At 52.8% G+C, this 23,227-nt stretch overlaps 2 protein-coding genes across 5 annotated transcripts in view; one reads left to right on the forward strand and one right to left on the reverse strand.

Annotated features, from left to right (window-relative positions):
• TNPO3 (transportin 3) overlaps nucleotides 1-8,382 on the forward strand; it is a 43,991-nt gene extending 35,609 nt beyond the window's left edge. For both annotated transcript variants that reach the window (XM_028745804.2, XM_028745805.2), the window contains exons 18-23: nucleotides 1,514-1,608; nucleotides 2,018-2,174; nucleotides 3,255-3,422; nucleotides 4,301-4,413; nucleotides 6,241-6,333; nucleotides 8,027-8,382. In XM_028745804.2, coding sequence (XP_028601637.1) covers nucleotides 1,514-1,608; nucleotides 2,018-2,174; nucleotides 3,255-3,422; nucleotides 4,301-4,413; nucleotides 6,241-6,301 — 594 coding nt within the window. In that variant the 3' untranslated portion in view covers nucleotides 6,302-6,333; nucleotides 8,027-8,382. The remainder of the gene's footprint in view (nucleotides 1-1,513; nucleotides 1,609-2,017; nucleotides 2,175-3,254; nucleotides 3,423-4,300; nucleotides 4,414-6,240; nucleotides 6,334-8,026) is intronic.
• An 8,200-nt stretch (nucleotides 8,383-16,582) lies between these two features.
• Nucleotides 16,583-23,227, reverse strand: part of IRF5 (interferon regulatory factor 5) — a 40,727-nt gene continuing 34,082 nt past the window's right edge. For all 3 annotated transcript variants that reach the window (XM_077935381.1, XM_028746873.2, XM_028746872.2), the window contains exons 8-9: nucleotides 20,994-21,112; nucleotides 16,583-17,649 (exon numbers count right to left, since the gene is read on the reverse strand). In XM_077935381.1, coding sequence (XP_077791507.1) covers nucleotides 17,416-17,649; nucleotides 20,994-21,112 — 353 coding nt within the window. In that variant the 3' untranslated portion in view covers nucleotides 16,583-17,415. The remainder of the gene's footprint in view (nucleotides 17,650-20,993; nucleotides 21,113-23,227) is intronic.

Below are 23,227 nucleotides of genomic sequence, written 5' to 3' on the forward strand. Positions count from 1 at the left end.
GGGGAGGCCCCTTCCTGGTCTTGGTCCAAACGGATGCTGCGAAACAGCCGCACTTGTCCTGGCCCGACGAGCTCTGCCCATGCTCAGAGGCGTTCCCTCCAGATTCCCTTTGAACGTAACCTTTGGGGAAGGAATGCAAGGACGGCAACACGAGAGCGGGGCCTTCTCTGCAGTGGCTCCCTGTCTCTGGAATGCTCTCCCCAGGGAAGTTCGCCTGGCGCCTTCATTATAAACCTTTAGGCACCAGGCAAAAACACTCCTTTTTAACCAGGCCTTGGGTTGATCCCATTTACATCCTATGCCCATGTGTTTTTCGGTGGGGGGGGGGGCTATTGGGTTGGTTTTGTTTTTATTAGGTATTTTGTGGTTTTATATCTTGATTTTATTCTGTGAACCGCCTTGAGACCCCCGGGTATAGGGCGGTATATAAATTCTAATAATAATAATAATAATTCCTTTCTTTATATACATTTTTATTAATTTTTTAACGTATTAATTCCAGCATTCATGCAACATAGCTTCTCATCTTATACAATATTTTTGGACTTTCATCAACGCTTCTGATGATTTTCCCTTCTTTGTCACTTATTATGCATTTCTTAATTTCATATTACCATTAATTATCCTTAACTAATAATACACCTCATTGTCTTTTTTTTTTTTTTGCAATATTTCAAAAAATTCACCTTCCAAAACTTCTTGCAAAGCTACTAGCATAATCTAAATAATAATAATAATAATAATAATAATAATAATAATAATAATAATAATAATAATAATAATTCCAACATTGCATTGCAGCGTTGGCAGGGACCTCCAAGAATGTTTTAGTCCTTTGTAGCCTTGGATGCCCTTTCTGAAAAAGGTCGGCAGAAACTGCGCCCGTTGTTCCAAACATTGCTGCCGCCCCCATATATTTGTATTACAGGGGGCATGCATTTGGAGGGACGCGGGTGGCGCTGTGGGTTAAACCACACAGCCTAGCACTTGCTGATGAAAAGGTTGGTGGTTCAAATCCCCACAACGGGGTGAGCTCCCGCTGCTCGGTCCCAGCTCCTGCCAACCTAGCAGTTCCAGAGCACACCACTGCAAGTAGATAAATAGGCAGGAAGGTAAACAGCGTTTCTGTGCGCTGCTCTGGTTCGCCAGAAGCGGCTTAGTCATGCTGGCCACATGACCCGGAAGCTGTACGCCGGCTCCCTCGGCCAATAAGTGAGATGAGCGCCGCAACCCCAGAGTCGTCTGCAACTGGACACAATGCTCAGGGGTCCCTTTACCTTTACCTTACTTTTATGTAATAAGCTAGTTCCCACCCAGGTCTGTACACCCCAGAGTCGTCTGCGACTGGACCTAACGGTCAGGGGTCCCTTTACCTTTACCTTACTTTTATGCAATAAGCTTTTATGCAATAAGCCCAGGTCTGTACACCCCAGAGTGGTCTGCAACTGGACCTAACGGTCAGGGGTCCCTTTACCTTTACCTAACTGCTAAAGGCTTCCTTCTGCCCTTCCAGGCTCTGTGCGTGCCCACGTTCAGGCTCATCGAGCAACCCAACGGCCTCCAGAACCACCCGGACACTGTGGACGACCTCTTCCGGCTGGCAACCAGGTACCCCACACCCTGCGCTTGGCTCCTGGCTGCCTTGCTTCCAGGCCAGCCTTGGAACTTCCCATCCAAAGCAGGTTTTTTCGGTCCGGTTTGCTCCAAATCCCAGCAGGGACTGAACCTCAGTCTCGTATCCCCCCCGAGAGGCCCGCTGGAGCACAAATGCCTTTACAAATGTAAAGGTCAGTGTTCCTGAACCTTGGAGGAAAGAGGTTGCAAAAAACGGAGGGGCCGCTATCGTTGCGGCTCCGCTGCCCTCGGGACAGGAAGGGACCCTAATCAGGAATGGGGTTGGGGGTGTCTAGGACCCAGATCCGAAGAGCTGTTATCAGGCATTGACACGCAGGAGGGGTTTCTTTTTTCTCACCGGCCGCCGGGGTCCTAACCGTCCGCTGCTGCCTCCCCCTGGCAGATTCATCCAGCGCAGCCCCATCACCCTCCTGCGCAGCCAGGTGATCCTCCCCATCCTGCAATGGGCCATCGCTGCCACCACCCTGGACCACCGCGATGCCAACTGCAGCGTCATGAAGTTCTTGCGTGACCTCGTCCACACGGGAGTGTCCAACGACGTGAGTGGCGGGCGCCGGGGTCGCGCGTTAACACAGGGTGCCAAGACACACAGCTGTATTTTTTTTTTAAAAAAAATCATTTTTATTAAGTTTTGACGTTCTTGGGGGTGAAGTCGAAGGGAAGTGGAAGAGTGAGAGCCCCTTGCCTGCCTCTTTCCACACCAAAGCAAGTAATAATAATGATAATAATAATTTATTATTTATACCCCGCCCATCTGGCTGGGTCTCCCCAGCCACTCTGGGCGGCTTCCAACAAAGTATTAAAATACAGTAATGCATCAAACAAGGGACGCGGGTGGCGCTGTGGGTAAAAGCCTCAGCTCCTAGGGCTTGCCAATCGAAAGGTTGGCGGTTTGAATCCCCGCGGCGGGGTGTGGTCCCGTTGGTCGGTCCCAGCGCCTGCCAACCTAGCAGTTCGATAGCACCCCCGGGTGCAAGTATATAAATAGGGACCGCTTACTAGCAGGAAGGTAAACGGCATTCCGTGTGCTACGCTGGCTCGCCAGATGCAGCTTCGTCACGCTGGCCACGTGACCCAGAAGTGTCTCCAGACAGCGCTGGCCCCCGGCCTCTTAAGTGAGATGGGCACACAACCCCAGAGTCTGTCAAGACTGGCCCGTACGGGCAGGGGTACCTTTACCTTTAATGCATCAAACATTAAAAGCTTCCCTAAACAGGGCTGCCTTCAGATGTCTTCTAAAAGTTGGATAGTTGTTTTTCTCTTTGACATCTGGTGGGAGGGTGTTCCACAGGGCGGGCGCCACCACCGAGAAGGCCCTCTGCCTGGTTCCCTGTAACTTGGCTTTTCGCAGGGAGGGAACCGCCAGAAGACCCTTGGTGCTGGACCTCAGTGTCCGGGCAGAACGATGGGGGTGGAGACGCTCCTTCAGCTATACAGGACCAAGGCCGTTTAGGGGGACTCCAAGGTTGCCTGCTCCGCAGAGAAGGGGAGGATGAGGATGGTTTCTCCCTCTGGAGCAGAAGTGGGGTGTCGAGAGCGGCCCATGGTCTGGGTGGGAAGCCCTCCGCAGCTCCGAGGGCCCCCCGCAAGTGCGCCCCTCTCTTTCTCTATCCCCGCAGCACGAAGAGAACTTTGAGGCGCGCAAGGAGCTCATTGCGCAGGTGATGACGCAGCTGGGACAGCAGCTCGTGAGCCAGCTCTTGCACACCAGCTGCTTCTGCCTGCCGCCTTACACCCTGCCGGACGTGGCCGAGGTGCTGTGGGAGATCATGCAGGTCGACAGGCCGGTAAGGAGGAAGCTGGGACTGGGCCTTCCGGGTGGGGAGAGCACTGGGCTTTTGACAGATCAGCCGCCACTGCCCTCCCTCTGGGCACTAGCTTGACACTACCGGACTTTGAGAAGCTAGATCATGTCCAGTTTTGTTGGATCAACCGCATGCAGCCAGTCCTTACCATCTTGAATTGTAGGTTATCTTCTTCCTTGACGGGTCGTGCAAACTGCTCTTTTGCGTCATTCTTTTTGAAAGGTGGATGCGGGTGGCGCTGTGGGTTAAACCACAGAGCCTAGGGCTTGCCATTCAGAACGTCGGCAGTTTGAATCCCCGCAACGGGGTGAGCTCCCGTTGCTCGGTCCCTGCTCCTGCCGACCTAGCAGTTCAAAAGCATGTCAAAGTGCAAGTAGATAAATAGGTACCACTCCGGCGGGAAGGGAAACTGCGTTTCCGTGCGCTGCTCTGGTTCGCCAGAAGCGGCTTGGTCATGCTGGCCACATGACCCGGAAGTTGTATGCTGGATCCCTCGGCCAGTAAAGTGAGATGAGCGCCGCAACCCCAGAGTCGGCCACGACTGAACGTAATGGTCAGGGGTCCCTTTACTTTTACCTTTTGTAAGTTGGGGGGCACTGGCGATGAGTTTACAGAACCAAGGGGTGCGGGATGCCCCCAAAAGATTGGGGATCCACTGGCCTGTGCTGGCTGGCATGGATTTCTCCAGGGGTTCCAGGCAGGGGACTCGGGGGTGGAGCTGGGCGCCTTCTGCACTCATGGCAGGTGCTCTAACCCCTGAGGCTTTGTGTGTTGCTGCGGAGTCTTGGGAGGGTCTTGTCTTGGGAGTCACTCCTTTCCCCCTTCTTTTCTCCCCACCCTCATCTCTGTGTCTGCCACAGACCTTCTGCCGCTGGCTGGAGAACTCGCTGAAGGGCTTACCAAAGGAAACATCGGGGGGAGCCGTGCAGGTGACGCACAAGCAGCTGACAGACTTCCACAAGCAGGTCACGAGGTTAGTGTGGCCTTCAGGGCTGTGGTCGGGGGGAGCTGGGTGGGGGGATTGGTCATGCGGGGGTACCAAGAGTAAGTGGGGTGTGTGTGTGATCAGACGCAGCAAGATTCCTTGGACTAGATCAGGGGTGTCCACCTTCCAAGAGACTGCGATCTACTTCCACTATTAATAATAATAATAATAAAATTTATTTATACCCCGTCCTCCCTGGCCAGACCCGGGCTCAGGGCGGCTAACACCAATAAAATTACAATAAAACATAATGGAGGTGGGAGAACAAACAAACATAAAGACCAGTTTATTAAAATACAGTTTAAAATGCAGCCTCATTTTAATAGCAGCCCATAGATCAAAACCATAAGGGGAGGGAAACATAAGGGTCAGACTGAGTCCAAACCCAAGGCCAGGCGGAACAGCTCTGTCTTGCAGGCCCTGCGGAAAGATGTCAAGTCCCGCAGGGCCCTAATCTCTTGGGACAGAGCGTTCCACTAAGTCAGGGCCAGTGCTGAAAAGGCCCTGGCCCTAGTTGAAATAAACTGGCCCTAGCTGAAATAAACCCATTGGATTGACCAGAGTTGTTGAGCTTGTTTTAGGGGGCGAGATCAATCAGAGGTGTTGAGCTTTTTGGGATTGACCAGGGACAACCAGCGAAATCAACCGGTTGGACAGGCACCCTTTGCTCCCTTCCAACTCTGATTGTATGTTTCACCTCCTTGAGCAGTTTTCACTCACTGGCTTTATGAAACTATGATCCTTGTGTGGATCACAAGCCATTCATTTCATAGGGGACCCAGTGAAGCCCCCCGACTCACACAGTCCCCAATCTCAATTTGTGTGTGTGTGTTATGCCTGTTAAAAATGTTTTTTAAAATAGCTTGTCATGCTGGCCCTCTTTCTGTGCCAACTGTGGAGGAAAACCCTTCGGCTGGGATCTCTCTCTCTCCTCTCGGTTGCCTGTCGGGTTTTTCTGGTCCTGCCAGTCCGGTTGTGCGGCTTTTGGGAGGGGGAAACCGCAAGGCTGCTTGGCCCCAGTCCTGCGCCCTTTGCCAGCGCAGGGAGACTGGCTCGGGCAGGCCCATGCCCAGCCCTATCTGCTTCCAAGGCCCTGCGGCTTTGCCAGGGCTCCTTCCCCTTTGCTGTGGGTGTGTGCTGAAGCGAGCCCTGGCCTGTTCCTCCGTGCCACGCCTTGCCAGGCAATTTGGCAAACGTCTTGGCAACCAAGTGCCACCCCAGCCTGCCTGCCTGCCTGCGGGGTTTTCCTTCCACCCCACGGCATTCAGGGCCTCCTCCACCTGGGGCAGGAGGTTTATGCAGGGCTGCTGCGAACCTTTGCTTGCTCAACAAGAGCCTGGTGGGCAGAGGGCAGGGTGCCCTGGTCTTTGGGGATCCCATGGTAGCCTTTCTCCCGCGTGCGAGTAAAGGAGGGAGCTTGGTGGGTTCCATTTTGGGCACTGGAATTCCAGGCTTCCTCTGGGAATATCTGGCCTACTAAGGAGGCTATTTCCGCACACGCAACACATTTGGCCCTGAGCTTCACCACCACTGATTTATACAGACCTACGCCCAGTTCCTTAACCTCTGACTCAAGTTCCTGGTCCTCAGTTTTCTGCCCTGTTTGTTTTGTAGCTGCGCGGGGATTTGGACATGCCATCCCAGGTCTCTGTTGCTCCCCGTCTCTGTCTGGTTTGCTCACTCTCAGAAAGCTGGCTTTGAGCCCAGCCTCACCCCGCAATGTGTGGCTGCACGGTTCCTGGCCATGCGCAGAGCGCTTCTTCTTCCCCTCCCCAAATAACGGCTGCCTCTCTCTTTTCCTCTCTCCTCCTGCAGCGCCGAGGAGTGCAAACAGGTTTGCTGGGCTTTGAGGGACTTCACCAGATTGTTCCGGTAGCCTGTGCCTCCTTCACTCTGCCTGTCTCCCAGGTGAGCAGAATCTAACTTTTCCTCCCAATTTCCTGTGCGTGTGGAGAGAGGTTTGGGGCGGGTTGCCAGTGGCTTGAATATGGTGCCTTCCTTCTCCCGCTGGTCAGTTGTGTTGTCCCGGGGCGTGGAGGCTCTGCCGCTGCCTGCCATGTTTGACAGCTGTAAACACACAAGATGTAACCGGCTGTACATTTGAAAAAATAATATATACTATTCGTTGCATTGTAGATTTCAACAGAAGTAGCTCATAAAGTTCAATGAAAACAGTAGAAGACCCAGTGTCAGGGAACTGACATCAGAGCCAGAGGCAGAGGCAAGGCTCCCAAGCGATGCTGGAGAAGGGCCCAGCAGGGAGAGAGGCAGCTCATCAGCTGGGGAAGGAAATGGGCGTAACACCAGGGATAAAGGGGGGCAGATGGGGGAATCGGCGAGGGGGCTCCAGGACTCCTCGCCGGAGACCAGCGGGGAGAGCACGGGTCCTCCGCTACCCACACCCTCCCTGCGCAGAAGACTTCCGCGCAGAGAGAGTAGGAGGAGACTTGGTGTCAAACAGCTTTTATGCTGGAAAAGGTTTAAGAAATGCCCACTGATGGATTCTGCTAGCGACTGAAGCAGCCACGAAGTGAAGGGCTGTCCAGACAGGTAAGGCTTAACCAGGCACACTAGCCAGGAGTGGCGGCAACTTACGCACGAGCAACCTTTATAATCATTACACCCAGTGAATCAGTTCATTCTCTAATCAGTTTATGCATAAGGTCCATATATGTGAAAATGTCTATTCCACCTGTCTGTTCATAAGAGTCCAACAATCCACACGAAAGGTTGTTGCAGTTCCACAGAATCCTTTCACAGAGTCTAAGAAAAGGATTTCTGGAATATTAGCCTAGTTTCGCCATCCTAGGCTTCATCAGAGTAGTTACAGCAGCTACTACTATGCTATAAGATCCACTGTCCTGTGATTTCATATATGAGTTTGTACTACTGATGAAGCTAATATTGGCTAATATTGCGGAAATCCTTGTCTTGGACTCTGTGAAAGGATTCTGTGGAACTGCAACAACCTTGTTTGATGTTTGAATGTGTTGTAAACTGCTTTTGAGATTTGTTCTTAAAAAAAAAAAAGCAGTATAGAAATGGAATTAATAATAATACAGTGGTACCTCCAGTTGTGAACAGGATCCATTCCGGAGGTCCGGCCACATCCTGAGAAATTCGCAACCGGAGGATCGTTTCTGCGCATGCACACAGCGCAGTTTAGCGCTTCTACGCATGTGCATAGAGCACTCCTGCACATGCGTGCATGGCGAAACCTGGAAAACTACTTCCGGGTTTGCCACGTTCAGAGGTATAACTGTAATAGTAATACAGTGGACGCTCAGGTTGCAAACGTCATCCGTGCGGGATGCAGCGGGTTGCGATTCAGTGCTTCTGTGCATGCACGACTGCCTAAATCTGGAAGTAACCCATTTTGGTACTTCTGGGTTTCGGCAGTCCGCAACCCGAAAAAACGAAACCTGAAGCGGACGCAACATGAGATACGACTGTAATCCCATCGGGGGGGAAACTTGAACATACCTATTTTGGCAACCGCAGCCTAGGTTTAATTGCCATTTGGCGATTAGACGATATATCTGAGTTTCTAAAACTGCCTTTCTTCCTCTGCCTTTTTTTACGGCTCCTCCTCCTTCCCCAGGAATGTCTTATTTTCAGAAGAGGAAATAAAACTACCAAGACAGTGTCCCACAACCAGCAAACTTCATGGCGGCTGAGGGCTCTGACTCGCTCTGCTGTGTCCCGCCAATCCGGAAGAGACACTTTGCCGCGAGAACGAGTCGGTGAAGTTCCTGCTTGTGAGTGCGAGAAAGAGAGAGAGAGAGAAAAAGAGATAAAAACGCGAAAAAAAAACCATAAAATCCCGGGGGGCACAACTTATCCGCGAATATCGATGGCTGCAACTGACCTACGGCGTCGCGGGGGGAGGGGAAGCCTGCTTTTTCAGATGGACTTGCTTTAAAAAAAAGAGAGAGAGAGAGAGAGAAAGAAAGAAAGGGGGGGAAGACAAAAAAAAATGAAAAGGAAAATAGTAATAAAATGTTTTAAAAACAACAACAGAAATATGAAACAATAGAAAACTAATTTGCCTGGAAGCAAAAAAAAAAAAAAGTTGGAAAACAAAGTAGTAAACTTTCTGTGAAATGAAAATAAAAATGATTACTTAAGGATCCATTCGGGATTAAGAAACAAAAACCAAACACCTATCTGAGAAACCCAATAGTCTGCCCTGCAGGGGATGGGGGAATGGGGCGAAGGGGCTTAGTCCAGGGTTGTTGTTGCTGTTTTGCAAAGCCCCACCCTCCGGATTTCCAGAGCTCAGCCTCCCCTTTCCCCCCCAAGTCCCAAAGGAAAGATCGGGTGGAATCCCAGGGTCTTTGGGGGGTTGGCAGAGGGCCCACAGAGAGAAGGGTTAGGGAAAACCTAGACCCCCACCCCACCAACGTGTTTGCTTACTTTGATAAAACAGTTATAATATATATTATATTATATATATATATATATATATTCTTTTTTAAAAGTTGATTTGGGTTTTTTGGAAAATTTGGTTTAAATCTGTTTGGGATTTTTTTTTTAAAACCGCTTTGGAGGGGTGGGGAGGGGCGAGGGGGACTCTGGAGGACCGAGAGGGGGGCGGGCAGGCTATTTCTTTAAAACCGATCCCGGCAGCGACTCCGGTGTGGGGGGAGACACAGAGAGGGAGAGGGAGTCGCGGGCCCCGCGCAGACATTGAGGCAGGAAATGGGGGGGGGTGCTGTTCCGTCTGGTGTTGTAGCCATCTCGAGAACAAGATTTAAAATATTAAAAAAACACGCAAAAAAAGAGAAAAGAAATAAAAACAGACGAAAAAGTTGAAACTGCAGCTGTCCCAGTAGCCTTTTTGCCCTAAGGGCTTGCGGGAGCGGTTGGGGTTTGTGGTCTACATTATGCCTCCTGTCCCTTTCACCGACGGCCTTCCTGGATTTGACCATCGCAGGATTCTGAAGAAGAGTTTGGATTTGATATCCTGCTTTATCATTACCCAAAGGAGTCTCAAAGCGGCTGACATTCTCCTTTCCCTTCCTCCCCCACAACAAACACTCTGTGAGGTGAGTGGGGCTGAGAGACTTCAGAGAAGTGTGACTGGCCCAAGGTCACCCAGCAGCTGCATGTGGAGGAGCAGGGAAGCGAACCCGGTTCACCAGATTACGAGTCTGCCGCTCTTAACCACAACACCACACTGAAGGGCACAGGGCAGCCCGTTCCTTGAGTTTAGAAAAGCACCTGTCCCCCACTGGCTGCTACCGCAGATTCTGGCGTATAACACAACTTTTTAACCCCAGAAAAGAGGTTAAAAAGTCAGGGGTCGTCTTATACGCCGGGTATGGCTTTCTCCCGGCGCGAAACCCTCCCACTGCTGCTTCGGAAGCTGCCAAAGCTACCTGCTGCCCACTGCCCAGTGTATAAGACTGGGCTTATAAGGTAAAGGGACCCCTGACCATTAGGTCCAGTCGTGGCCGACTCTGGGGTTGCGGCGCTCATCTCGCTTTATTGGCTGAGGGAGCCGGCGTACAGCTTCCGGGTCATGTGGCCAGCAGGAGTAAGCCCCTTCTGGCGAACCAGAGCAGTGCACGGAAACACCGTTTACCTTCCCGCTGGAGTGGTACCTATTTATCTACTTGCACTTTTTGACGTGCTTTTGAACTGCTAGGTTGGCTTATAAGACAAACCCCCAAATTGGCAGCTGTCATCTAATACGCCCAGTCGCCTAATACGCCGGAATCTACAGTAGTTTCGTTTGGGTCTATGCGCTCTCATCTCTGCCTTGTCCAGTCCCGTGTTCGAAATCGGCCAGGCATGTTTTGCAAGTGGCGCGGGTCCTATTGCAGCCGCACGGAGATTTCTGGATGCTAGCTTGGCGACTGGGGGAAGCAAACCATCACTTGGAGAAGGGACTGAAACATTTCCCTTGAAGCTTGAGTTATTTTTATTTGGGATTGTTTCATTTGAATGTGCTGCAAACTGCTCTGAGGCTTGTTCTTTAAAATATAAAGCGGTATAGAAATGAAAATAATCGTAACAGCAAATTCGCATTGCAGAAAAAAATAGGGCGCCTAGACATTCCCTTGTGGTGACTCATTTGGAATTGGCTTATATACAGTGGTACCTTGGCTCTCGAACTTAATCCGTTCCGGGAGTCCACTCAACTCCCGAAACGGTTCGAAAACCAAGGCGCGGCTTCCGAAAAACGTTTGCAAACCGGAACACTTCCGGGTTTGCGGCGTTTGGGAGCCGACCCGTTAGAAAACCAATGTACCACTGTCTCTGTTTCTAGCTATTGCCTTGCTGTAGTGAGTACTTTCAGCAGTTGTGCCCCGCTGGATAAAACAGCTCATTTCTCGCTCGTTTTGGGTGGGCAGCGACACCCTCACTCTTTCCCCTGAGGCAGGGGAATTTGGGGGTTTAGGCTTCTGTGGGATCAGGACCCCCCCCCCCCCCGAACTCCACAGGAATGCCCCAAGCTCAGCGGCCGAACATTTGCCTTGCAAGCAGAAGGTCCCAGGTGGAGTTGGCAGAAACTCCCTGCCAGATACCCTAGGGAGCGGCTGCCAATCAGTGCAGACATTACCGTCTTTTTCGCTCTATAGGACACACTTTTTCCCCTCCAAAAATTAAGGGGAAATGTGTGTGCGTCCTATGGAGCGAATGCAGGCTCCTTGGCTTCAACGAAAGCCCGCAGGAGCCGCATGCTCTTTAAAGGGTGCGCAGCTCCTGTGGGCTTTTGCGGGAGATGGGGGAATTCCCCCCCCCTTGATTTCCCCCTCTGAAAATCAGGTGCACCCTATAGAGCGAAAAATACGGTACTGAGCAAGAGGGAGCCAAATGTATAAGGCAGCTTCCTGCGATGGAGCTTGCTTCAGAGCAGGCAGGAATGGGATGGTGCCACTGAACTGGCCCAGGAAAGAGGCTGCAGCGAGAGGCTTTGCCACCCTGTCGTTCCATTTGCGAGCAGGGAAAGGGCTTGGGGTGGCATCTTTGCTGTGGACCAACCAGGTAAAGGTGGGAAATGGAAGGGAATCCTCTCCCATCTCTGCTGTGACGAGCGAGCAGCCATCCCCATCACGGCACCTCTCTGCACGGCCGGTGGCTTGTGCAAAATAAGCTCGTGCCTCATTTGTTTTAAGAAAACTGCAAGGCGGTTCATAGCGCACCTGCCCTGGGGAGAGTTGTAGTTCAGGAGCACCAGCTTTGGTAAGGCTGCTCTAGGAATCCGAGACGAGAGAACCTGGCTATTGATCAAGTGCAGATGTAGCTGTGCGAATGTCCAGGAAGCCATGTTGCTATCTATAGCAAACAGGTGGTTTGAGTCAAGAATGTGTGTGCCCTTTGCACCCCTAACGCTCAAGGAATGCCAGGAAACTGTTGCTTCTTGTGTCCGAATTGAGAAGAGGCTGTTCTTGAGATGCACACATTATTTCCATCTTCCTGCAAGGTGTGCAGAGGAGGGTGACGAATATAATCCAAGCGTCTGGAAACTAAGCCTGATGAGGAACGGTCATAGAATCATAGAGTTGGAATAGACCACAAGGGCCATTGAGTCCAACCCCCTGCCAAGCAGGAAACACCATCAGAGCACTCCTGACATATGGTTGTCAAGCCTCTGCTTAAAGACCTCCAAAGAAGGAGACTCCACCACACTCCTTGGCAGCAAATTCCACTGTCGAACAGCTCTTACTGTCAGGAAGTTCTTCCTAATGTTTAGGTGGAATCTTCTTTCTTGTAGTTTGGATCCATTGCTCCGTGTCCGCTTCTCTGGAGCAGCAGAAAACAACCTTTCTCCCTCCTCTATATGACATCCTTTTATATATTTGAACATGGCTATCATATCACCCCCTTAACCTCCTCTTCTCCAGGCTAAACATGCCCAGCTCCCTTAGCCGTTCCTCATAAGGCATTGTTTCCAGGCCTTTGACCATTTTGGTTGCCCTCCTCTGGACACGTTTCAGTTTGTCAGTGTCCTTCTTGAACTGTGGTGCCCAGAACTGGACACAGTACTCCAGGTGAGGTCTGACCAGAGCAGAATACAGTGGCACTATTACTTCCCTTGATCTAGAGCAGTGTTTCCCAACCACTGTTCCTGCCGCGAGATGTTGCCTGGTGTGCCGTGGGGAAAATTCGAAAGATTTTTTTTTTTTTGTAAAAGTCAAATTAGGTCCTAATCTATCCCTCGAGCGCCTCTTGTCCGTTATTGTGACGCATGAAGCATGTTCCCGCCCACTCCCCGCCCTCCCTTGCTTCTCTCCCTCTCTGTGGCGTTCTCCGCCGCTTCCTGCTGGGCATGCGCAGCTCGCCTCGCGCTTCCATTCCGGCCCCTCCTTCCCCCGACTACCCCGTCGCTCCGTTCCTTTCTCTTTCTCGCGTGTCAGAGAGCGGCGGCGCGAGCGCGGCGGTTCCCTCAGGGCTGACGGAGGGCTTGAGGAGGAGGAGGCAGGACGTGGAGGCGGAGAAAGCGGCGGCGGCCACCCCCCACCTCCGGCTCGAGGCCCGCGTAGAAAGCTGAGGGGGAGAGATAGATAGAGGTGGGCGGCGGCGGCGGCGACCACGACCAACCGCCACAGTAGTTGTAGCGGTGGCGACGGCGAGCAGGGACTCCCGCTCTCTCTCTGTCGTGTCTCTCTCTCTCTCTCTCTCTCTCTCTCTCTCTCTCTCTCTCTCTCTCTCTCTCCCTCTCTCCCGGGCCCGTCCGTTGAGTCTCCCGCGCGCCTCGGCTACAAGATGAGCATCGAGATCCCGCCGGGTCTGACTGAGCTGCTGCAGGGCTACACGGTGGAGGTGCTGCGGCACCGGCCGCCGGACCTGCTGGCCTTCGCCGCCGAGTACTTCGCCAAGCCGCGCTCTCCTTCCTGCCTCGCATTGCTGCCTCCTCCCCCCCACCCCCAAAGCTTGGAGGTTCCCTGGCGCTGACCCGCAGGTTTGACCCCCTTCTCACACCTGTTCGCGCTCCTTGCACGGAATGGGGCGGATGGGGAGGAACGGGGCTCGCCGCTGCCTCCGCTCGCCCTCCCCCCCTCCGCCGGCGGTCCCGCGATTCTTGGCTTTTTGGCGGTTGGCACAGAAGGAAGGCAAGGGGGAGGGGAAAAATTGAATCTTACACTTTCGTGCGTCCCTCCCGGCGTGACGCTGCGCGCTGACGTCACGGGGCTGTAATGGTGGTGTGCCTCGAGATTTTTTTCATGAAACAAGTGTGCCTTTGCCCAAAAAAGGTTGGGAAACACTGATCTAGAGGCTATACTCCTATTGATGCAGCCCAGAATTGCATTGGCTTTTTTAGCTGCCGCGTCACACTGTTGGCTCATGTCAAGTCTGTGGTCAACCAAGACTCCTAGATCCTTTTCACATGTACTGCTCTCAAGCCAGGTGTTCCCCTAGTTGTATTTGTGCCTCTCATTTTTTTTGCCCAAGTGCAATACTTTACATTTCTCCCTGTTAAAGTTCATCTTGTTTGTTTTGGCCCAGTTCTCTAATCTGTCAAGGTCGTTTTGAAGTGTGATCCTGTCCTCTGGGGTGTTAGCCACCCCTCCCAGTTTGGTGTCATCTGCAAATTTGATCAGGATGCCCTTGAGTCCATCATCCAAGTCGTTGATAAAGATGTTGAATAAGACCGGGCCCAAGACAGAACCCTGTGGCACCCCACTAGTCACTCTTCTCCAGGATGAAGAGGAGCCATTGATGAGCACCCTTTGGGTTCGGTCAGTCAGCCAGTTAGAAATCCACTGAGTGGTAGCATAGTCAAGACCGCGTTTTACCAGCTTCTTTACAAGAATATCATGGGGCACCTTGTCAAATGCCTTGCTGAAATCAAGGTAGGCTACATCCACTGCGTTCCCTTCATCTACCAGGCTTGTAATTCTGTCAAAGGAGCTGGGTATGTTTAGCCTGGAAAAGAGGAGCTAGGATAGCCCTCTTCAAATATCTCAAGGGCTGTCACATGGAAAAGGGAGCAAGCTTGTTTTCTCCTGCTCTGGAGGGCAGGACTCAAACCAGTGACTTCCAAGTTACAAGGAAGGAGTATCCAGCTAAACTTCAGGAAGAACTTTCTGGCAGCAAGAACTGTTTGACAGTGGAACTGACCCGCTCAGAAAGACTCCTTCCTTGGAGGTTGGATTTAAGGGATGGTTTAGTTGAGATTCCTGCATTGCAAAGGGTTGGACTAGATGACCCTCGGGCAACCTTTGCAATACGATGATTCTATCTCCTTAAACGCCTTATCCCTGCTCTCCCTGTCAACACTCCCAGCTTTGGCTTTATTAACCCGAACCTTGTCCTGTCAAAAGATCACATTCGTGGTGTATGTTTTACCACCATGCTTCAGTGCAGACTGTGCCAGTTTCCATCACAAATGGTTCCAATCGCCTTAAGGCTGTCCATGGAGGCGCAGGTTAATTCTGTGTCCAGGGCAGCTGTTTATCAGCTCCATCTGGTACACAGGATGAGACCCTATCTGCCCACGGACTGTCTGGCCAGAGTGATACATGCTCTGGTTATCTCCCGCTTGGACTACTGCAATGCGCTCTATGTGGGGCTACCTTTGAAGGTGACCTGGAAACTGCAATTAATCCAGAATGTGGCAGCTAGACTGGTGACTGGGAGTGGCCACCGAGACCATATAACACTGGTCTTGAAAGACCTACATTGGCTCCCAGTACGTTTCCGAGCACAATTCAAAGTGTTGGTGCTGACCTTGAAAGCCCTAAACAGCCTTGTCCCAGTATACGTGAAGGAGTGTCTCCACCATCATTCTGCCTGGACGTTGAGGTCCAGCTCCGAGGGCCTTCTGGCGGTTCCCTCCCTGTGAGAAGCCAAGTTACAGGGAACCAGGCAGAGGGCCTTCTCGGTAGTGGCGCCTGCCCTGTGGAACGCCCTCCCACTATTTTACTTTTAAAAGACACCTGAAGGCGGCCCTGTTTAGGGAAGTTTTTAATGTCTGATGCTGTATTGTTTTCGATATTTGGTTGGAAGCCGCCCAGTGTGGCTGGGGAGACCCAGTCAGATAGGCGGGGTATAAATAATAAATTATTTATTATTACTACTACTACTACTAGGCATTTCCTTGGGCTTAAAAAATGGGTCTACCATACTTTGGGCACCATGTCTTGCATGTGGGGACATCTCAGCTTATCCCAAGATGTAAACATCTTACAGAAGGGATGGTTTGCAAAGTTGGGAGAAGCTGTGCTTTTGGCAAGGCCTATGGAGCTGGAGAAAGCTGCCTTGGGGGGGACTGACTCTTCCTTGCCACCCGCCCCCCCCAACCAAGCTATATCCAGGTACCATTCCTGCAGTGGTTATTCTCCCCACCCCCCCACCTCAGCCAACCTCCCCTCTCGCTTGCGACGGGGACAGAATTGCAGGAGGCGGCAGCAGGTGCCCTGGCGGAGCTCTCAAGTTTCCCACGGCATCTCAACCACTCATCAGCCATCGCAGATCGGAGTAAACATGTTTATTTCACAGGCAGAGGTCGAGCTGCCCTTAGCTGACGGGCAGAGGCCACGTAACATGGCAGTTTGGCAGCGGCGAACTGCAACACGCCCCTCCCTTCCACAGGGCACGTTCTTGTCCGACTCGGAAGGAAAGGGAGCGGCAGGAAACTAAATACCTTGGTGGTTCCAGTGGGGCAGGTCGTCAAATGCAAAGAATCGCCGGCTCCTTTTAGGCTTTTCCCATGGAATGGGATCTTCCCTTCCACCCCTCTTTCCACTGTCCCCTTCTGCTTTGCCAAGGAAAACAGAGTTCTGTGACCTGCATGGATTCTGATTTTGGCAGGCAAGTGTTGGAGTAAAAAACTAGAGATGACCCTGAAGTGTTACCCACCCAAACCCAAATCCCATCACTTTCCCTCTGGATTCAAGCACTTTTGCATTCATAGATTTTTGTAAAGGAAGGCTGGGGGTGCTTTCTGGAAGCACATTTGGCATGTACACCCCTCCAAACCAACCCCAGGCTTCCGAAACACAAAGGAAAAGGCATATTTCCTTCCCCAAAGGCTGGCTAATACCCTCTTGCCCGCAGAGGTTTCCTGCCCAGAGGAGCAATTGTGCAAAGCCTGCACCCACCTGCATTCTTGGTTCTGTTAGGCCGAGGGGAGTTGTAGTTCAAAACCCCCTGGAGGGCACCAGGTGGGGAAAGGCGGAGCTACATGCAGGGCCCTAGATGCCCACAAAGAACCCATTTCAGGCCATTTCCTTGGCTCGCTGGAGCTCCGAAGGCATTGCACACCTGCTTCCGAACATCTCTTCGCAGCCACAGGGACTGAAAACCCTTCGCTCTTGCAAATCGAAAGTCAAGAATCCCAGTGCCAGAGCTGGCAGAGTGTCTCAAACTTGGCAAAGGGCGCTTCTCGGAGGAGAGACTCCCTCTTCTGCTTGCTTGCACCAAGCAAGGCAGGTCTGGCCCCAATCCATGCAACCTAGTGGGGGAAGGGGGCACAGAGCAGCCTCCATCTTTGGCCTTTTGGGGGCTGAGGCCCAAGAGCAGCGCATGGTTCTCTGTGGTTACTGAATTTCACAGGGTTGGGGGCTACAGGACCTTTGGGGTGCCTCCCATTTGTGCCCTGCTCCAGGCCTTCGCAGGGGCTCTTTTAGAAGGTGGGAGTCCTGGTCTTCCCTTCCCTGCTACAGCGCTTACGCTTAAGTAAAGCTACCTGCTGCAACCTAGCTCAACCGACTTCCCCCATCGCTGACGCAAGACCTGCCCTTGCCCTGCAAGTTCCTTGCGGCCCTCTCCCTGCACCCCTTCCATTTGACAGTTCACTTTTTTTGCAGCAATCGGAAGAAGGCCCTTATCCCGCAAAGAACCACTGCAGCTTCTGTGTGGCTCAGCGAAAGGTTGCCGGTCAGGCTGCGTGACCCAACTTGGCGCCCGCTGAAGTCCGGCTCTTAACTGGGAATGCCGGGAGGCCCCAGAGCTTGGAAGTCCCTGTCGTTCTGCATCGGCCACCCGCTAGCAAAGTGGCTAAGGCCTGGGGGTGGCAAGGCGCCCCCCCCGTCGCGGCTACATGCTGTTTGTGGTGCTGGTCTGCATGGGCCAGGTCTCGGGCCCGGCCAGTTGCAGGCTCTGGACTTGGACGTTCTGCTGCGTCTGCCAAAGCTGGTGCAGCTCTTTGAACTGTTCCACCATCTTGTCCTTGAGATCCGGGTGGGAGATCTGGAGGCGGACGCTGTCGGCTGACCAGCACAGCTCCCCGGAGAACATTTCCAACAGGAGACGCGCAGCTACTGGCACCACCTGCGGAGGAAAAGGGGGGTTCCGTCATTTCGTGCACAGGTGGAACAGCAGAGCAGCCTCGCTTTCATATATGCGGCGGAATGGTAAAATAATTACAGTGGTACCTCTGTATAAGTCCGCCCCATCCAGCGTCCATTTCGGCGGACGTCCGCGGCAAACCCAGAAGTACCAGAATGGGTTACTTCTGGGTTTGCCACTCGTGCATGCGCAGAAGTGCTAAATAGCACTTTGTGCATGCGCAGAGCGGCGCTTTGTCGAGTGTCCTCTTCATTAAGCGGGGTGGTGAAATGGTAAAATAATTACAGTGGTGCCTCCGTATAAGTCCGCCCCGTCCAGCAGGGAAAAAAGGAAAAGAACAACTGGATATACATTTCCAAAACGTAAGCTAAAAAACCAATAGAGTGGCACCTTTGGTTAAGAACTTAATTCGTTTTGGAGATCCGTTCTTAACCTGAAACTGTTCTTAACCTGAAGCACCACTTTAGCTAATGGGACCTCCAGCTGCTGCCGCGCCACCGCCACATGATTTCTGTTCTCATCTTGAAGCAAAGTTCTTAACCCAAGGTACTATTTCTGGGTTAGCAGAGTCTGTAACCTGAAGCGTCTGTAACCCGAGGTACCGCTGTAAAATAAAACCTACATACAGCAACCGTGTTTTGTGTTGTGTAGGCTCCTATGATATACCGTATTTTTCGGACTATTGGACGCACCGGTCCATAGGACGCACCTAGATTTGGGGGGGGGAAATAAAGGCAAAAAAAATTATTCCCCCCCCCGCCAGGCGCGGGGCTGGGGCGGGGAAGCCCGAGCTTCCCCCTCCCCCAGAACGGGACCCAGAGCCATGCCGAAGCTGCGCGCAGCTTTGGCATCGCTCTGGGAGCTTGCGGGGCTGGGGGAGGAGGAAGCCTTCCGCCAGCCTCCAAACCATGTCGGGAGACAGCGGGATGGCGCGCTGCGCCTCTCCCGCTGTCCCCCGAGTTTGCGGGGCTGGGCCAGCCTTCTAACCAAGTCGGGGGACAGCGGGAAGGGCGCGCTGCACCCCTGCCGCTGTCTCCCGAGTTTGCGGGGCTGGCGACGGGGAGGAGCAGGCTTCTCCCCCCGCCAGCCTTCTAGACAAGTCGGGGGACAGCGGGAAAGGCGCGCTGCGCCTCTCCCGCTGTCCCCCGAGTTTGCGGGGCTGGCAACGGGGAGGAGCAGGCTTCTCCCCCCGCCAGCCTTCTAGCCAAGTCGGGGGACAGCGGGAAGGGCGCGCTGCGCCTCTCCCGCTGTCCCCCGAGCTTGTGGGGCTGGCGGTGGGGCTCTCCTGAAGCCTGGAGGTTGTGGGGCTGGTGGGGGGGAGAAGCAGGCTTGCTTCTCCCACCCCCAGCCCCACAACCTCCAGATCAGGTCGGGGAATAGCGGGATGGCGGAGCGCCGCCATCCCGCTATTCCACGACCTGATCTGGAGGTTGTGGGGCTGGGGGGGGGAGAAGCAGGCTTGCTCCTCCCACCCCCAGCCTCCAGATCAGGTCGGGGAATAGCGGGATGGCGGAGCGCCACCATCCCGCTATTCCCCGACCTGATCTGGAGGTTGTGGGGCTGGGGGGGGGAGAAGCAGGCTTGCTCCTCCCACCCCCAGCCTCCAGATCAGGTCGGGGAATAGCGGGATGGCGGAGCGCCGCCATCCCGCTATTCCCCGACCTGATCTGGAGGTTGTGGGGCTGGGGGGGGGGGAGAAGCAGGCTTGCTCCTCCCACCCCCAGCCTCCAGATCAGGTCGGGGAATAGCGGGATGGCGGAGCGCCGCCATCCCGCTATTCCCCGACCTGATCTGGAGGTTGTAGGGATGGTGGGGGGGGAGAAGCAGGCTTGCTTCTCTCACCCCCAGCCTCCAGATCAGGTCGGGGAATAGCGGGATGGCGGAGCGCCGCCATCCCGCTATTTCCCGACCTGATCTGAAGGTTGTGGGGCTGGGGGGGGGGGAGAAGCAGGCTTGCTCCTCCCACCCCCAGCCTCCAGATCAGGTCGGGGAATAGCGGGATGGCGGCGCTTCGCCATCCCCCTATCCCCCGAGCTTGTGGGGCTGGGGGGGGAGAAGCAGGCTTGCTTCTCCCCCCGCCAGCCTCCAGATCAGGTCGGGGAATAGCGGGGTGGCGGCTCTGCGCCTCCCCGCTGTCCCCAGCTTTTGGGTGCAGGCTGCTGCCCGCAAGCCTTGCGAGCCCGCGGGACATCCCGCCGGGCTTGCAAGACTTGGGATAGCTTCCTGAAGCCTGGAGAGCGAGAGGGGTCGGTGCGCACGGACCCCTCTCGCTCTCCAGGCTTCAGCAAAAGCCTGCATTCGCACCATAGGACGCACACACATTTCCCCTTCATTTTTGGAGGGGAAAAAGTGCGTCCTATAGTGCGAAAAATACGGTAAGTCATGGGCCCCGCCTGCTAGCCTGCTCCCTAAAATATTACTGGTTTGCTCCTTTCTATATATAGGGTGCCTACATTCTGCATGGACTGGTTGTAACCATTATTTTGATAAAATACATATTTTGTTATGTGCAAATGGCTTTAGATATCCATTAGGTCCATAAAATATCACATTGCACATATTCAACACAAAAAACAGCGGCAATATGTTGTTGACAAAGGACAGCTGGACATATAAAGGGCCCCATTACCTTCAGTAGTTTAGGGCCTCATCAAAACTTAAATCCGGCCCTGTCAGAACCCCCTTCTCCCAAAACCTGGAGAGCCTTGAAAGTAGAAGATCAAAGAGCTCAGGATGAGTGAGGAAGTGGGAGAAAAAGGGGGCGGAGAGTCACTCGGGACAATGCCATTATTCCCAGAGGTTGCGTTCCAAGCCTCTCTCTGTAAATATTGAATAAAAAGCAGATGGCAAGGACTTTTCCTCGCCTTATCCGTTCCTGGCAAGTTGCCGTGACGATTGGATCCTCTGCCGCCTGACACCAACTTCTGCTTGAAAACCTTCATGGACACACGTACCTCCTCCTGATTCACCGTATTTTTCGCTCTATAAGACGCACCTTTCCCCTCCTAATAAGGGGAAATGTGTGTGCATCTTATGGAGTGAATGCAGGCTGGCATTTAGGGATAGCTGCGCAGCGCCTCTTCAGTGAAGCGGGAGGAGGAAAGTAAGGGACTCTATAAGGGGTAAGTCTGATCCTCTGTCCTCCTCCCTCTTCAACAACATTTGATTCGGAATATTTTTTCTCTCGTTTTCCTCCTCTAAAAACTAGGTGCGTCTTATGGTCGGGTGCGTCTTATAGAGCAAAAAATACGGTATGTGGGTGGAGGGAGATGACGGACGGACGGACACACACAAACACACACACAAACACAGCCCTGCCATCCCACCTGGACTGTGATCAGCTTCTTCTCTTTAGGCTTCTGGTCCGGCCACTCCTCTCCGAAGCAGAAGAAAATCTCGTAGGGGGGTGGCGTGGTGCTTTGACCCTTCTGGAACATGATAAGTCCTATGGAGAGAGGACGGGAAGGACAAATATTTTTTTTTTAAATAAAGGAAATGGGAAGGGCCAGGAAGTATTGGCTGCCCATTGCGGAAGAGAAGAGGGCAAGGAGGGAACAGGGAACCAGAAGGTGGAGGGAGAGGAGAGAAAGTCATAGCAGGATGGTTGAAGGCTGCGAGCATCTCGAAGCGGGAACAGGTCAGCATGGGTGATGCAGCCTGGCAGTTTTCCCTCCCCAGCAGAAAAGACTGGATGCTGGACCAAAGGCATCCTTAGCCCAGCATCTTGCTTCTGCTAGAAAAATGCAACCTGTGCTGATCACAGAAGTAGTGAGACTCATGCAACACTTTGGCGATTATTGTTGTTGTTGTTTAGTCGTTTAGTCGTGTCCGCCTCTTCGTGACCCCCTGGACCAGAGCACGCCAGGCCCTCCTGTCTTCCACTGCCTCCCGCAGTTTGGTCAAACTCATGTTGGTCGCTTTGAGAACACTGTCCCACCATCTCGTCCTCTGTCGTCCCCTTCTCCTTGTGCCCTCCATCTTTCCCAACATCAGGGTCTTTTCCAGGGAGTCTTCTCTTCTCATGAGGTGGCCAAAGTACTGGAGCCTCAGCTTCAGGATCTGTCCTTCCAGTGAGCACTCAGGGCTGATTTCCTTCAGAATGGAGAGGTTTGATCTTCTTGCAGTCCATGGGACTCTCAAGAGTCTCCTCCAGCACCATAACTCAAAAGCATCAATTCAGTTGGCGATTATACAAAACATTAAGCAAAGCCACAAAGACTTGCGAGACAGTGTTTTGGGAGTGTGCTACCAGCCAGCCCCAGTTAAAGGGCCTCATCAGGGGCGAACAGCAGCCTTCTGATTATTTGCACTGCCAGGGTGAAACAGGTGCAAATCGCCGGCACTCTGTCTCACAAGTCTTTGTGGCTTTGTTTAATGTTTTGTATTTTTCTCAGAAGGTTGATAAAGTATGTATAATTATTGTTCTGTGTATATTAATCGCCAACGTGTTGCATGAGTCGCCCTACAAATGCCACAAAACAGCATGAACACAACAAACATTATTTTCCCCTGTTGCCCCCTAGGCAAGATGGCTAGTGCACGCCTAGCCATGTCTACTCGGAAGTAAGTTGCACAATAGCCAAAGAGACAAAGCAAACCAGCCTCCCACCAACCTGGTGCGCTCCAGGCATGCGGGGCTAAAATTCCCATCAGCCTCAGCAAAGGTTGGCCAAGGCATAACCAAATGTACAGGAATGTCATCATCATCATTTACATTTGTACCTATGGGACCGCCTCTCCTGGCATGCCCCTTGGAGGACCTTAAGGTCCACAAATGACAACACCTTGGAGGTCCCAAGTTGCAAGATGGTTAGATTGGGCTCAACTAGGGCCAGGGCCTTTTCAGTACTGGCCCCAACTTGGTGGAACACTCTGTCCCAAGAGACCAGGGCCCTGTGGGACTTGACATCTTTCCGCAGGGCCTGCGAGACAGAGCTGTTCCGCCTGGCCTTTGGTTTGAATTCGGTCTGACCTTTATGTTTCCCTCCCCTTAGGGTTTTGATCTATGGGCTACTTTTAAAACGAGGCTGCATTGCATTTTAACCTGTATTTTTAATTGGTCCCCCCCCCCCCATTATGTTTTTACTGTGATTTTATTGGTGTTAGCCGCCCTGAACCCGGCTCTGGCCGGGGAGGGCAGGGTATAAATAAAAATTATTATTATTAAATGGTAACAATAAAAATGGCATTCCTGTGCATGATTCGCCAGCGGCTTGACCTCACCATGGAGGGGCACCCCATTGTCTCTCAAGACAGATGCCAACAACATTGGCACCCCACCTTTCCCCCCCAAAGAGCTCAAGGTGCCTTGCATAGTTTCTCCCCATTCCATCCTCACAACGATCCTGCGAGGTTGTTCTGTGCTGGGGAGAAAAGTGGCCTCACTCCTCCCCCCAGACGTGAATTCCCAGAGACTTCTGCCCTCTTCCTCTGCGCATCTGCATGGCCCTGTGGGGTGATGGTGCCTCTCTCCATAGCTGTCAACTTACAGATTTGAAAATAAGGGACCAGCAGCCTCGAAAATAAGGGATCAGCAGCCAAAATAAGGGATTTTCAGAGC

The sequence above is a fragment of the Podarcis muralis genome, chromosome 10, assembly GCF_964188315.1.
Source record: "Podarcis muralis chromosome 10, rPodMur119.hap1.1, whole genome shotgun sequence".
NCBI classification, from domain to species: Eukaryota; Metazoa; Chordata; class Lepidosauria; order Squamata; family Lacertidae; genus Podarcis; species Podarcis muralis.